Here is a 15,930-nt window from a genome sequence, read left to right as displayed (position 1 = left end):
GGTGATCGCTCACGGCTACTCGCTTCCAATTCGGATTAGAAGCTGAGAAGACGCTGGAGCGACGAGGAGAAAACGGCACCGAGTCGCCCAGAGCGTGAGCGAAGGTCTGGAGCGGGAGAGAAGGGAAGGAAGAGACGCACAGACAGATCATGTGTTACCTGGTTTATTTCGAGATTGTTTGGTATTGTTTTCTCTCTGAGCACCCCTTATTTCGGAAGGCCATCATAGGCGCCCACCACTGAGCCGCCCTCGCCTGCCACCGCCGCAGCGCCGGGAGCCCCAGGCCCGGCTTCCCGGCGGCGCCCGAGCTCCGAGCTCGCCGCCGCCCGAGCCGCAGGAACCGAGTAAGTAACCCCTGTTGGGCCCCGCGCTCGCCAGCCCACTTCCTCATCTCTTCTTTTCCAAACCTCTCCCGGACCCTCCTCCCTCAAGGTTTAGGACACCACCCCCACCCCCAACCCCGAGGTGGGCCTTTCCTCCCCGACCTTCCGAAGCCTCGTAGGAGCTTTACCTACGACATGCACGGTTTTCCTACGGGCTCAGAAATGCCGGACCCGGGCCTGCAAGGCCGACCCCGCGGAGTACTGCCTCGCCTCTTCCTCCTCCATTTCCTGCCCTCTCCCTGCACTCCCACTTCTTCTCTCCGCCGCCGCCGCCGCCGCCGCCCCCGCTTTTAAAAATAAAATTGGATACAAACTTTAATCAATAAGGACAAATATTGACGCTCAAACGAAAATGACTCAATATAGTGAGAAGGAAGCCGAAAATGGGAGAGATCTATCCTAAGAGGGAGATTTCGGTTGAGCAGACCCGCGGGGTGGCAGGGGTGAAGTGGAGGTAGTCGGGGGCGGGGGGGGAGGGGGGCGCAGAGAAGGGCCGCGGAGCTGCGTGCTCCCGCCGGAGTATCCCTACGCGGCTCCGCGCGGCCGCGAGGCCCAGAGCCGGCGGAGAGGGGGAGGTGAGCGCCCGAGGGGGCGGGAGCCGGCGGGCAGGCGGGCGGGCGGGCGGACGGGCGGGGCGGGGGTGGGTGGGCCCGGGCCCGCCGATTGGTCGACGGCGGGAGAGACGCTCCCGCACGCCGCCAGCTCTGATTGGCCCAGCGGTAGGAAAGGTTAAACCAAAAATTTTTTTACAGCCCTAGTGTGCGCCTGTAGCTCGGAAAATTAATTGTGGCTATAGCCGCCGCGATCGCTGTCTCCCCAGCCTCGCCGCGGCCGCTCCGGGACGCGCCCGCCCGCCGCCCGGCTCTCCCCCCCTTTGGGCTGCTGCTGCTGCTGCTGCTGTGACTGCTGCTGAGAGAGGAGGAGGAGGAGGAAGCAGCAGAGGGGGGGGGGAGCGGGGGGGGTGGGGGGGAGACCAAGAAGTAGAGTTGGGAGCGAGGGAGCTTCACCCCCGGGGCGGTGGTGGTTTTTTTTTTCTTCTTCTTCTTTCTTTCTTTTTTTCTTTTCCTTTTTTTTTTTTTTTTTCTTCTAATTCCTGAGGGGTGGTTGCTGCTTTTGCTACATGACTTGCCAGCGCCGGAGCCTGCGGTCCAACTGCGCTGCTGCCGGAGCGCTCAGTGCCGCCGCCGCCGCCCGCGCCCCACTCGGCACCCACCGGTCGCCGCCGCCCGCTGCGCTGCTGCCTGGCTCCCGCGCCGCCGCCGCCGCCACCGTCGCCGTTTCCCCCCGACGACTGGGTGATGCTGGACATGGGAGATAGGAAAGAGGTGAAAATGATCCCCAAGTCCTCGTTTAGCATCAACAGCCTGGTGCCAGAGGCGGTCCAGAACGACAACCACCACGCAAGCCACGGCCACCACAACAGCCACCACCCCCAGCATCACCATCACCACCACCACCATCATCACCACCCGCCGCCGCCGCCCGCCCCGCAACCGCCACCGCAGCAGCAGCCTCCGCCGCCGCCGCCGCCGCCGCCCCAGGCACCGCAGCCACCCCAGGCGCGGGGCGCCCCGGCCGCCGACGACGACAAGGGCCCACAGCAGCTGCTGCTCCCGCCGCCGCCGCCGCCGCCCCCGGCCGCCGCCCTGGACGGGGCCAAAGCGGACGGGCTGGGCGGCAAGGGCGAGCCGGGCGGCGGCCCTGGGGAGCTGGCGCCCGTCGGGCCGGACGAGAAGGAGAAGGGCGCCGGCGCCGGGGGGGAGGAGAAGAAGGGGGCGGGCGAGGGCGGCAAGGACGGGGAGGGGGGCAAGGAGGGCGAGAAGAAGAACGGCAAGTACGAGAAGCCGCCGTTCAGCTACAACGCGCTCATCATGATGGCCATCCGGCAGAGCCCCGAGAAGCGGCTGACGCTCAACGGCATCTACGAGTTCATCATGAAGAACTTCCCCTACTACCGCGAGAACAAGCAGGGCTGGCAGAACTCCATCCGCCACAACCTGTCCCTCAACAAGTGCTTCGTGAAGGTGCCGCGTCACTACGACGACCCGGGCAAGGGCAACTACTGGATGCTGGACCCGTCGAGCGACGACGTGTTCATCGGCGGCACCACAGGCAAGCTGCGGCGCCGCTCCACCACGTCGCGGGCCAAGCTGGCCTTCAAGCGCGGGGCGCGCCTCACCTCCACCGGCCTCACCTTCATGGACCGCGCCGGCTCCCTCTACTGGCCCATGTCTCCCTTCCTGTCCCTGCACCACCCCCGCGCCAGCAGCACTTTGAGTTACAACGGCACCACGTCGGCCTACCCCAGCCATCCCATGCCCTACAGCTCCGTGTTGACTCAGAACTCGCTGGGCAACAACCACTCCTTTTCCACGGCAAACGGGCTGAGCGTGGACCGGCTGGTCAACGGGGAGATCCCCTACGCCACGCATCACCTCACGGCCGCCGCGCTCGCCGCCTCGGTGCCCTGCGGCCTGTCGGTGCCCTGCTCCGGGACCTACTCCCTCAACCCCTGTTCGGTCAACCTGCTCGCGGGCCAGACCAGTTACTTTTTCCCCCACGTCCCGCACCCGTCAATGACTTCGCAGAGCAGCACGTCCATGAGCGCCCGGGCCGCGTCTTCGTCCACGTCTCCGCAGGCCCCCTCGACCCTGCCCTGTGAGTCTTTAAGACCCTCTTTGCCAAGTTTCACCACGGGACTGTCCGGGGGACTGTCTGATTATTTCACACATCAAAATCAGGGGTCTTCTTCCAACCCTTTAATACATTAACATCCCTGGGACCAGACTGTAAGTGAACGTTTTACACACATTTGCATTGTAAATGATAATTAAAAAAATAAGTCCAGGTATTTTTTATTAAGCCCCCCCCCCCATTTCTGTACGTTTGTTCAGTCTTTAGGGTTGTTTATTATTCTAACAAGGTGTGGAGTGTCAGCGAGGTGCAATGTGGGGAGAATACATTGTAGAATATAAGGTTTGGAAGTCAAAATTATAGTAGAATGTGTATCTAAATAGTGACTGCTTTGCCATTTTCATTCAAACCTGACAAGTCTATCCTTAAGAGCCGCCAGATTTCCATGTGTGCAGTATTATAAATTATCATGGATCTTTATGGTGGATGCAGACCTTGAGAACAACCTAAATTATGGGGAGAGTTTTAAAATGTTAAACTGTAATTTGTATTTAAGAAGCATTCGTAGTAGAGGTGCCCAAGAAATTATTTTGGCCATTTATTGTTTTGTCCTTTTCTTTAAAAAGCTGTTTTTTTTTTTTTAATTTTGTTTACTTTTAGACCAAAGATTGGGTTCTAGAAAATGCACTTGGTATACTAAGTATTTAAAAAAAAAAAAAGGAAAGTTGTTTCAGTTGGCAGCACTGCCCATTCAAATGAATCGGAAGGGGACAAAATTAATGATTGCCTTCAGTTTGTGTTGTGTATATTTTGATGTATGTGGTCACTAACAGGTCACTTTTATTTTTTCTAAATGTAGTGAAATGTTAATACCTATTGTACTTATAGGTAAACCTTGCAAATATGTAACCTGTGTTGCGCAGATGCCGCATAAATTTGAGTGATTGTTAATGTTGTCTTAAAATTTCTTGATTGTGATACTGTGGTCATATGCCCGTGTTTGTCACTTACAAAAATGTTTACTATGAACACACAGAAATAAAAAAATAGGCTAAATTCATATATATCTTGATACTTTTGTCTCTTTTATTAAGTAGAACTAATTTTTAAAAGATCATTAAAGTTCTAGGGAATTCAAAGGCTTTTTCAGCCAACTGAAATTTAAACTGCTCCTTTCATTTGAACTGAGACTTTTCAAATGAAAATGATATTTCTTCCATTGTGGAGTCAAATTTTACAAGGAGCAGGCTATTTAATAAATGCTAGCTTTAAACAAAATATAGGCTTTTCAGCTGATATCTTTAAGTTTCTGTAGATATACAGCAAAAAGAGATTATTTAATTTTATGTGCATAGCTATTTACCTTGTGTTTATTTTCAAATCAGTTGATAGAATGCTTTTTATATATTTTGTTTGAGCTATCTTGTTTATAGCACTTGGCAAATTATAAATAAATATATGTATATGGTTAGATAGAAGTGAATATAATGCACACATATGTAATATATATAGACACACAGAGCCCTTCAGTTCAGGTACAATTTGCGCTATGAATGCTGCAAATATTTTTGTTTAAATATTTGTATTTATACTTTCTAAGTCAGCATTTATTTTTGTGGCTGTTTACCCACAATGAAAGAGTTCTAATAAAGATGTGCTGAAGTTGCAATATAGATTTTGCTGAAGTGATCACCTGTTGTAATGACTTGCAGATCAATGTTTATATTTTATTTTTAAATTATAACAATTTAAAGCTCCAGATGTTCAGAAGAAGTAAAATGCCTCTCTCTCCTTTTCTTTCATTTTTACATTATAGAGGTATTTCTTGATTCCCTTTTAAATATGTCTGTGTAGTTTTATCTAGAAATTTGTCCTCTTGCTTAGTCATAATTTTGTTTTAACTTGCAGTATACATATGCATGCACATATATGCATATAGATATAAATCTGAAGCGAAAACATTTTCTTGAGTTGTTTCAGCAGTCCATCCAATTGCTGTGACTCCAGAAAATAATTAGTAAACGTAACTAAAAGGTTTAGTAACTAATTGGATCCTGTGGTGAGTCTGTGGAGGACAAGTTGTTCATTTGTTACAATTGTATAGTCTGAAATGTGTTCTGCAGTAATGCAATAAGCTGGATACTTCTTACAAAGGACCCAATGAAAAATAATCTGTCCCCAAGATGTTATCGGCAAACACTTAGAGAGTCTGTCAGGAAAAAAACAAAACAAAACAAAACCTAGGCGAGAAGCAGGCTGACTGAAACAGATTTGAAATACAACTATAGAATAGTTAATATTGGAATATGGGAATGGGTGGCCTGTGGAATGGAGAGATAGAGGAAGAGATAGCTAGAGAGAAGAAAGGGAAAGAGGATCTTGAACCTTAAAAAAGTCTGCTACCAAAAAGAAAGAATGAATGAGAGAGAGGAGAGAGAGATCTAAGAAAGACAGAATAAGGCCAGGAAAAAATTAAAAGAGCTGGAACCAAATATACACAAATGGGGAAAGAACTAAAATAGACCAAGACAGCTAGTTTAATTATCTCCTTTAAGCAGACTGGACAAGATTCTATTTTCTTAGTATGAGAGCAGTTTCACCAGAGGTCCAAGTTTCTTGAAATTTAACAGTGCTTTAGGATGAAGCATGAAAGAAAATTCCACAAATAAATTGTTTTAGAAGCCAAATGTATGACTGATAATAAAAATAGTTATAGCGTCCAAGTGAATGAAGTTGGGCAAAGGAAATTCCTATTACACATTTGTGATCCAAAACAGCTCAAAGACAAGCATGTGTTTAGACTGGAAAAGGTGATGATGTATTGTTTGCTTTCACCATGGGTTTTATTTGTAGAATAAGAATGTACTGGGACTGAAGAAATATAGTCTTTTGCCTATCAAAAGCTACAAAGACAGTTGGACTCACATTGAGGTAAAGGGACATATATATACAAGACAGATTTCCCCCATAAGTATTTTTTTTGGGCCATATTAAATAACTATTATTTCTGATTGTTTATTTGCATGATCAAGAAATAGAATTCCAGTGGCAAATTTAATGTTCCGAAATCAAAAGTAAGATCGACTTCTTTGAATTGATTAGCAACTAAGGACTGGAGTAGAAAAGTTCTACTTCTATATGTGTCCAAGTTACATATACAACGGATATGATTAGAAGTAAGAATAGTTTGTTTAATATGCATACTAGATACTAAGGGGGATATACAGAAAGAACTTTGTGAAGGCCTCCTGAAGCCCAATGTGAACATTTCATTTATCTCAATGAGTCCTATCGTCCCTCAAACTATCATCTTCAAAAACATACAGAAATCTAGCATGGCATTTAATAGATTTTTTTGCAACAAATTGGTTGTAACATTGTGTTGATATTTGTTATCTTCAACCTTTGCCAGTTAAAATTAACTTATGCTGGAAAAACATTTTGAAACTTTTTGAAGCTTTTCTTCTTTTATACTTATAACTGGTTTTAATGAGATGAAGGTTGCTTTTTTTGAGATTTTGGAACTGAAAGTGCTTAGTGATCATAACATTTGACATCTCAAATTGCAATTTCTTTCCAGGTATATTTTGTCTGCTACAAGTTAATACAAATTATTAATATATAAAACATTGAGAAAGTGACTTACTTAAGCTAGAGCAGTGAAAAGATTCTTCCAAATGTTTCTTCAACTTGTTTCAAAATTGGAAATTACCAGAATATGAAGCCTGGAACTAACAAGATATAATACAAATATCTATGCTTATGGAAGATTTCATGTGGTTTCTATGACTCGCATCAAATTGAGGGTAGAGAGAGAAATAAGAAAATGAGACTTGCAGTGTTTGAGTTAATTATGTATATTTAAATTGGTGGTTATTTCACCCAAGTAGGTGGAGAAATCCAAAATATTTAGAGCTCTAAATATATAAATATGGTTTTTAAAAGTCTGTTTTCTACAACATCGTTGAAAAACTTGCATGCAATGAAGTAATTTTGCTTTTGAGAAATTAATTTTATGAATAGCTGAATTGGCTGGTTGTGTTTGGGACTCAATGCCTGTTTGAGAAATAAGCTAACAAAGGGTGAAGGTGAAGACCATTAGAGGTTTTAGAAAGGGGCTGAGACGGGTTGCTGGGGTTGTGTAACTGTGCCTAGAGGGCGGGGTTCCTGTACATTCCTACTTCACCAGATAACCTGCCCCCAACACTACTCCAGCTTCTGCCAGACAGATGGGACTCTCCAGCATGAAAATCTGCGCAACCATTCCAACAAGTTGGGTAGGTGAAACTGAAATTAAAATTCCCCCTTCTTCCCCCGCCCCTACTTGAGGCCAGATCCTGGAGATACAGAAAGAATAGGGGGTCATCTAGATTCTCCTTTTCGCGCATACACGTCTGCATTCTCCCTAAGAGCTTCCAACCTGTAAGAGTTCAAAGGCGCTATCTTTAACTACTTCATTCTTGATTTCCTTTTGCGCGCTTTTTTTTTTTTTTTAAAGCTTTCTTTTCCCATCCCAATCATTCTCCCTTCTCTACCCTCCCTCCAGAGTCTCTCCTCCCCCCTTCCCCCCCCCCCCCCAACCACCAGCAGTTAAAATAATCCACCTCTTGGTTTTCGGCCCCCAAACCGACCTTTTCTCCACTCCAGCGGTCAGTTCACTGGGACCTTTTCCTAAGGATGTAGGCCAAGGTGGCTCATGGGAATATATGATGTAGTGTTATATTTTGAGTCTCTTTTCTGCCTTCCAATTTCTATCTTTTTTTCCCCCCTCCATCCAAGACTGTGCCTGATGTTGCCCGAAGGATGCCGAAGAAAAAGACTTCAGGACTGGAAGCGCTCTTACCCCAAGATCGGTAAGTGAAAGTGCTTTACCGGGATGTGGGTGGCCGGGTAGCTGTGCCCGACCGGCTGATTTTGACCAAGGCTCAAACTGAGACTTTGAGGTCCAGGACTAAAGTACTCTTAAAAAAAAAAAAAAAACACACACACCTTTTTTCTTCTTAGAGGGCGCGCTATCAGAAGTAGCTGAAAGAATGCATGATTTTTTTCCCTCTCGGCGGCAGAGTCACGGTGGATCCCTAAGTAAAAAAGGGGTAGACATGGAAAAAAAGGATGGTGAGGAAAGGAGAAGAATTTATATGGAGCCAGGGTAATGCGAGACTGAACTAGGTTCTAAAGGGCAAAGTAATTCATTTCGTGGAAAAGGATTTTTGAGTCTTAAACTGCAAGAAGTCACTAAGGAGACTTAAGGTTCAAACCTGTATAAATGTATTCTCTCCCCCTATTTGAGACAAAGGTTCTTGTTCGAGAGCCAAGGGCTTGCTTCGTTTTAAAGTTTTCTTTTTCCTTTTCTTTCTTTCTTTTTATTTCTTGGTGGGATGTCCCTCCTCCCCCTATTTTCACACCAACATTGCCCACCTCCCCCAGAGCTGGCCCTCCACTCCCAGCTCCTTGGCCTGGGTCGGGCGAGGGTCCCTGCCGGCTTTAGCGGCGATGCTCCAGGTAGAGTCGCGGGTGGGAGGCTCTCTTTCCCTTATTCGAAGGAATAAGGAAATGAGCACCGTTCTGGGCTTGACTTCGTCCCTGCTGGGAATATCTCAGTTCCCGGCTTTGGGATCTCAGGCTTATAATTGATTCTTAATGCACACTTTGGAGACGGCGGTGTAAGCTCGAGAGCCAGGGTATCCCGAGAGTGGCTGCGGGCGCGCGAGGCAGGTTGAGTCGGCCCGAAGCGAGTTTGGAGCCCTCGCCGAGGTTTCCCGTAGCCTTTCTGGCGCCTCGGGGACTTCAGCACGATGGCGGGACTTGAGGTCCTTGTGGCAGGGACCCGGCAGCGTGGTTTTCTCGGATTTTGGAATTGTGTAGAAACGTGATTTTGGCGGCCGGGTCGCGGCGGCGCTGGCGGCGCGGTGGACAGGCGCTCCCGGGACGCTGCGGCAGAGATGCCAGCAGAGGGGAAGCCGGGCGCTGCGCAGGGAGCAGCAAGGTGAGGGCGCTCTTGCCCAGGACAAAGCGGAGCTTGGAGTTTGATAGCTCGACACCGGCTGATGCCAGATAAATTGACTCCAGAAGCTTGGCCGGCGCGCTTCCCCACCTTTTCCCTTTCTTCTTATTCTTCCGTGTTCTCCACCCGCCCGCTTCCCCTCCAAAGTTGTTTCTTTTTGTTTACCTAGTGCGGTTTCCGATCTTAGCACTTGCTAGTTGATAGAACTGTTTTCTCTGTAGTAGAAACCTTTTCTCCTTTCCACTCTCTACTCTTCCATTTCGCTTTCTACCCTGTGTTTCTTTTCTGCCCAAACCTGTGGTCCGAAGTGAAGTGTTCTTACAGGAAAAGAGGTACCCTTTGAGGTAGGAATTCCCTCAACACTTTTAAAGGTGTCCCTGGGCCAGGGAAAGGGAGACAGGGGGTTAGGTGGGCAGAGCATCCTGCCTGTGCGAGGGGGATTCTCAGCAGCGATCTTTAGCTTTGAAAAGAAAGAACCATGAAGACTGGAGCTCAACATTTCCGACTGTCCCCTCCCCGTCTTCCATAAGACTCAATTTCTATGACTCAACCCCATCCTCACCTTGCCCTCTATCAAAACTTGAGGTAGACAGAAATTCCAGAATTGTTGAGATCAGGAAAAGACATTTAAAATAGCCAGTAACTCTCAAAATTATGCTTGTGTGAGAGAGAGGAGATAGGATGTCCCATGTCATTTTCATGGTGTGTTGCCCGAGGCATATAAATCTCAGCCCTCCTCTTCGGCCCTGCAGAAAAGCTGCAAGGGAGGAAAGCACATTGCACACTGCAAGATTTAGGGATTATTATCCGAATGAGAGAGATTGTTCAACTGCCAGACATGTGCAGGATATTCAGTTTCGATTTAGGTTGAATTTTTTTACACAGCACTCCTCAAATTGGGGCCATCTTCCTCAGTTTTATTCCCCTTTTCTTCTCCTCATATTGTCTAATCCTTTTAATCAGAATGTATTTAAGGTGCAAACCTATCTAGCTCCGGGTCTGGAAGGCAAGGCGTTGTTGATTCTGTTGACTGAGCAGGAAAACTAAAAACTGTAGTGGGGTTAGAGATAAACTGAGTTATCTCTCAGTTCTTTCATTTTCTCATTGCTCTGAAATTTAATGACCTGATCATTGTTGTTTGAAGTTAAATTATCTGTTAAATTAGCTCTAAACAATAACTGGTGATATTTTCCTTTTGGGTTCAGTTGCCCTTGCATCCTGTTTCCTGGATGGAAAGGAGAGGAGTCAAAGAGAACGTTTGGTCACATAATTATATAAAGATAATAAAAGTGGATATTTATGTGCTAGTGATATCATACAAGGAAAAAAACCACTTTCAAAGAAGCTGAATTTCATAAATAAGAAAAAATTTGAGGCCTGTGCTTCAGAAGGACCACACTAATTCAGGGATGAATGTAAATAAGCATCTTTGTTGATTAAGAAAAAAATGTGAACACCATATTTTCATTACAGAACCTAAATACTCAAACTCATCATACACCGGTACTTGCTAATTTAAATTAATTCTGCCCTCCAGGGATAAATATTCTCAAAAAGGAAATTTAACTTTAAGCAAAATCTGAAATGTTTCAGATGTGAATTTCTAGAAATCCAAAGTATATTTATTTCTTTGAGTCAGACACTTGTTTGTTTTGCAATCACTTTATGAAACAATTTTGGAATAACGCAGATGCTCTTCCCCCCTTCCTTGTTTCAGACTGCTTGCATATGCAGGCATAGGCACAAAAATTCCCAGGGTATGTTGAGGAAATAACATTTTTACTCTTTTAACAAAAGGCCCAAAGAACCTATGAAGCCAAAGGTACCATAGTAGTTTAAAAAAATCTTTAAAACTAATGAGCACTTTGTGTGTCTTTTACCCTTTAAAACGTGCTGAATGAATAATTAGAGGCTATAATGAAGGTTGAAAATTCAGAACATGAATAAGGTGGCAATTTTATTATTTAATACTTTTATAATTTTTATAATTAATGATGTAATTTTAAATTTGGCAAAGCTTTGTTAGAAAAAATAGAGTACTCCTCCCACCCCATCAAATATACTCTAGAAGGAATAAGGTAGAATCAGGTAGAAGTGAGAACAGGGCTTGTTTATTTATTTATTTCCAATAGTAGTAATTGTAGTAGTAGTAGCAGCAGCAGTGGAGCTGAAAAATATACTTTTAATTATACATTGGGAGCTCTGATTGCAGCTGGAAGACTAAAATCGATCATTCCTGCATCGATGGTGTGGTCTATTACTGCATTGATTTGTGTTTATTTATGCAGACTTTCAGTTATTTACTTACATATTTCAGCATCTGCCTCTTGATTATTATCGCAGGTTGGTTTTAATGAAAGAGCTTATATAGGAAACACATTTGACAGATCAATTTTAAGTAAACTTGGTAGTGAATTATGGCAATCCAAAGATTTTATGAAATTACTTATTCATACTTACTTTTTAGCAATTAGGAATCTGTCTCTGATTAAAATCTCACACTACTCAAAAGCTTTCATTCTTCTCTTCAAACATTGTGCTTCTGTTTTTATAAAACAGGAAAACAGATGATTATATGATGTTAGGTGTGATAGAATGAAACTGATGAATGAGGTTTTTTTGTTTTTGTTTTTTTCCGTTGACATGACTAGGTTACCCTCATGACAATAAAGTGACCATTGGGTTTACTAATGGTATTGAAAATCAAGGAGCAATGGATTTTGAATATGGAAGTGGCAATGTTTTAAAACATCTATTACCTCTATGCCAGGGGTATGCTGAAACAGGATATTCTCAGGTTCTTCAGTACATATTAAATGCATATATTCTATTATTTAGTGTATGTCTACAATTATACCTTATGAAGATTGGCATTTCTCTTGAACTAAAAGCTCACATGTGAATGTTATCCATCAAAGTTGATTTGAACAAATAGGACAACTAAAAACCAAGGGGTGTGACTTTCATATGTAAAATGCAGTACTCTAGAAGGAATAAAAGTAGAATCAGGTAGAAGGGACAGCAGGCCTTGTTTTCTTTATGGGAGATTGAGATTCACGTGCTTCTCTTGTCATTACAAAATGTTGAAAGATGACTTGGAAATGGGGGGGAAGAGTGGCCAAATTCATCGAGGGCAATTTGCTTCTGACTTTACAGATCTTTTATTGCAGTCTGGAGGATCAATTTTTCCTTACTAATAATTTGGAATTCATCTACCAAATACGGTTAATAGTTCTCTTCGTTTCTCACGCTTCCCCTTTCTCTGGTATCCGCGAAGAATATAGAGAAAAATTAATCGAATTCTTTCTTAAGAAGGAAAGGGCCTTGAGACATGGAATTAACTCTCCTCACCCTGGTGAGTTTTCCTGAAACTGCTTATCCTCAGCATCGGTGTTCTGAGAGGTGGAGCCTCGCAGTCAGACGGCTGCAGGCAGAAGGTGGGCGAGCCCTGGGACCTTAAGCTTTGTGGAAGGTTGAAAGGAGGAGCAGAGGGAGAGTTTTGAGGTTTGTTTATTTTGTCTATTTTTATTTTTCTGTCCCGTGCCAAGCCCTTGAAGTTAACACAGAGATATGGCCCTTTAGGACCAAGCACTCAGCATTCTTTCGAGACTGAGATTCCAGAGCATCAGATGAACCGGACTTAGAGCTAAGGCGTCACCCCAACCCGCCCCCCCCCGCCGCCCCCCGCCGCCCCCCGCCCCCTGCCCCCCGACTTCCTACGCACGCACCAGCTCGTCCTCACGTGCGTCGGGGTAGTGGACAGTGTTGACTTGAATTGCTCTGGCTCGCTCCAAGCCTTTCCTGTGAATGAACCCGAAAACACTCGACAGGTCGTGAATAATCGTTTTAATGAGTGTGCAAAGCGTGCGACGGGGTGCACCGAGCTGTCGGGTTAAACAAACAACTTGTACCCTGACCAAATCCGATTGTTAAAGTGCAAAGTGATGTCAGTACCATTTCCATTGCCCTTCAGAAAACCACAGATCTGACACGCGGGAGTCCAATTTTCCCCATTAAAGAAAAATAACAATATTTTCCAACCGTGTATGTGATCTTCTTTAATATTAACCTGAGCCAAACAAAACCTCATTTGGGAATCAGAGAAGTAGTCGTGTCACTGCCTCAAAAACAAATCAAAAAGGAGAAAACAAGGAAGAAATCAGAACAAATCTAAAAAACCTAACAGATTTCTTTTTGATAGCTCACACATCATTGCTGATCAATATTGTAAAAATCTTACACACACACACAGCAGCTCAGTATTGGCAAAAATCAAGTTAACTGCATCTAAACAACTGGGATCGATCATTTGGTCCTGTATTAAAATAGAATTACCAACCTGTAAAGACTTTTTTCTATTGAAAATCTAATGGAAATATTTGCTGTTATACATTAGCCTGTGAAGGAATGAAGGGATAAGTAGTCCTCACATTTATGCTTTCAAGGAAAACAGTTTGGAGAAAAGTAATGTTAAAGGAACCCTGATGGGCCACTACCATCTAAAACAATAACAAAAAGCACAGTGAGCTCCACAAATCACACTCTCCCCTCTTTCTGCACAACTGTACTGGGGAAATATTTTTGTTTCTTTCATGTCTAGTAAAAAGATCTACTTATTTAGAATTAGCCACATGTGCTTCTTTACTTGATCATTCTTTTACCTTCTTTCACAATTCCAAACATCAACTGCCACATGACGATTAAGAAAATAAAACCTCAAAAGATTATTTTAAAAAATTATTTTTATGTATCTTATCTAAAAATTTTGTGCAGAAATGTGTAAAGTGTTACCCTTGCCAGCACCTCATATACATCCACAAATCAAACAAAATGACCCAGATGCTTGGAAATCAGTGTATCAATTCCAAATAACTAGCTCCTTCAACTCAGTAACAATATAGGGAGATTAAGGTTTATATTTTCATTGGATTAAGTATTACAGATTACACGTTTTTCTTCTAAGACTGAAAACATATCATGTCCTGCAGTCTGAAGTTTATTCATCCTCTTATAATTGTAGTCAGCTTGTAGGAATAAAATGTTAGGGATATTGTACATTTGAATATAGGAGCTCAGCAGCATTTGCTCAGTTAACTGCTATTGCATAGGTGGTTATCTATGTATCTGTCTTTCTGACCATCTATTTCACATACAAATATGTCCATATACAACCAACTGTAATTAGGTGGATTAACCCATCTGAAACATATAACTGAGGTATCTGACGGAATAAGCAGTCTCATGTGGAAGCCGTTGTTATGGTTGCTAGTTTTTATACATCTCTGTCAATTTAGCACCAACTGGATAAATGGAAGGTACTGAAATTCAGTTTCCATCATCAAAACTTGGAAAAGACAACCAGTAGGTTAGGACAGTGTTTTTGTTGATTTTGACTGCTATCTGGTGAATGTCTGTATCAGAATATCAATTCAGAATAGCCTTTAATTACTAGGAAATTTGACAAAAATGACTGTCAAAAATTAGGGGCTTGCATTTTTATTGTTTTAAGTATTTTTGGACACACAACAGACTGTGCAGTTATTACCTAAACAGATTTCTTCTCTGTAGGCTGACTGAGTTGAGGAATTTTAGGAGTCACTGAAAGAGCCGAATCCATTTCTGTTTTAGATTCACAAACAGCAAAGCTAGAGGGTGCGTCTGTTTTTGTGTGTGTATATATGTAGTTAAAGAACTGCACTATCAAAACATTAATTATATTTGAAAGATAGCAGAGAGCTTGTTGTGCAGAGAATTGCATTATTGAATTTATATTCCATGGAATGTGTCTGTGGAGAGGGCTGAAATTGTATACCTGTCTTATATGATGCACCCTCTTCAGTGAGATGTGTAATAAGAGCAAAGAGATGAAGGAGGCAAACTTAGAGAGGAGAGATCTTAGGTATTTGGATGGTCCTAAGCAGAAGGAATTCACGTGCAAATGCAAATGACTGAAGAACAAACCTGGGGTCTTTGTTCTCTGTCAACAAAAACAAATGTATTTTTTCCCCTTTATCAAACAGATCACAGTGATCTTAGCTGAATTTGGAGCACGTTGTGGGGAGAGAGACTAAGTGACTAAGAATATTCCAATTACCATAGTTCTGATCCCCAAGTCCTGTTTATTTCACAGCTGCCAAATTTTATATCCAAAATTTAGATTCTCTTCCTCCCAAATCCTACATTGGTATGAATCATCACTGATCATTTTTAGTTTTTGGCTTAATTACTAGTTTTCAGCTTTAAATTACCAATAAACTAATTAATCTGACTAATCTTTCTAAACTTCTGTTGAGTAGTATAATAGCAGCAACAACAACAAAAATAACAAAAACTGCAACAATAATGACAAAAATAAAATGTTAATAATACAAACAATAATAGCATAAACAATTTTAAAATATTTTTTCTGGCCAACAGGATGAAGACGGAATCTATTTCAGTCTGAAATTTGTGTTTCATGGCTGCAGTTGGACATTCCTCTGATTTCTTTTATCACTGGTTAGATGGATGATCCGTTCCTGCCCAACTTGTGTTCTAATAGACTCCCCTGGTCTAACATGGTGGATCTTTTTAGTGTCACTGAGTACTTTTGTGTCCCCTCTTCACTGCTATGGGCATGTCCCCCTTGGACACTATTCCCAAATAAATCAACCCAGGACCGGCCTGGAAGCAGAGACAGGTGAAGGGATTCTTGAGTAGAAGGACCTGGTACCTTCTGGCTGGAGCTCTTCTGGTGAATGGTCAAGTTGTCATATTTGGGACTCACATTCACAAAGCTAAGAAGTTTGAGAAGGGCATAGGAACTAAGGTTCCATGAATCAAAAGAGAATTCTGGCCCTAGGGAACTCAGGTCATTGGGTGAGACACAAAAATAAAAAATTAGGGCCTCCAGGATGAGCTCTGATTTCT

At 43.6% G+C, this 15,930-nt stretch overlaps 1 protein-coding gene and 1 long non-coding RNA gene across 2 annotated transcripts; both read left to right on the top strand.

The window, feature by feature from the left end:
* The first annotated feature begins 1,513 nt into the window (after positions 1-1,513).
* Positions 1,514-4,077, top strand: FOXG1 (forkhead box G1). Its single transcript, XM_086365230.1, has one exon. It carries the CDS (start codon positions 1,682-1,684, stop codon positions 3,152-3,154), a length of 1,473 nt encoding a protein of 490 aa, XP_086221356.1. The 5' UTR covers positions 1,514-1,681; the 3' UTR covers positions 3,155-4,077.
* Positions 4,078-7,145: 3,068 nt separating this feature from the next.
* LOC147349330 (uncharacterized) lies at positions 7,146-15,695 on the top strand. Its single transcript, XR_015150357.1, has 3 exons — positions 7,146-7,294; positions 7,797-7,870; positions 15,439-15,695. It is a non-coding gene; the product is annotated as an uncharacterized LOC147349330 (long non-coding RNA).
* The last annotated feature ends 235 nt before the right edge of the window (positions 15,696-15,930 follow it).

Source organism: Bos grunniens, chromosome 21, assembly GCF_055505025.1.
Source record: "Bos grunniens cultivar Pamir isolate PY7600 chromosome 21, Bosgru_T2T1.0, whole genome shotgun sequence".
In the NCBI taxonomy this organism is placed as follows: domain Eukaryota; kingdom Metazoa; phylum Chordata; class Mammalia; order Artiodactyla; family Bovidae; genus Bos; species Bos grunniens.
This window is presented reverse-complemented; position numbering and strand designations above follow the sequence as displayed.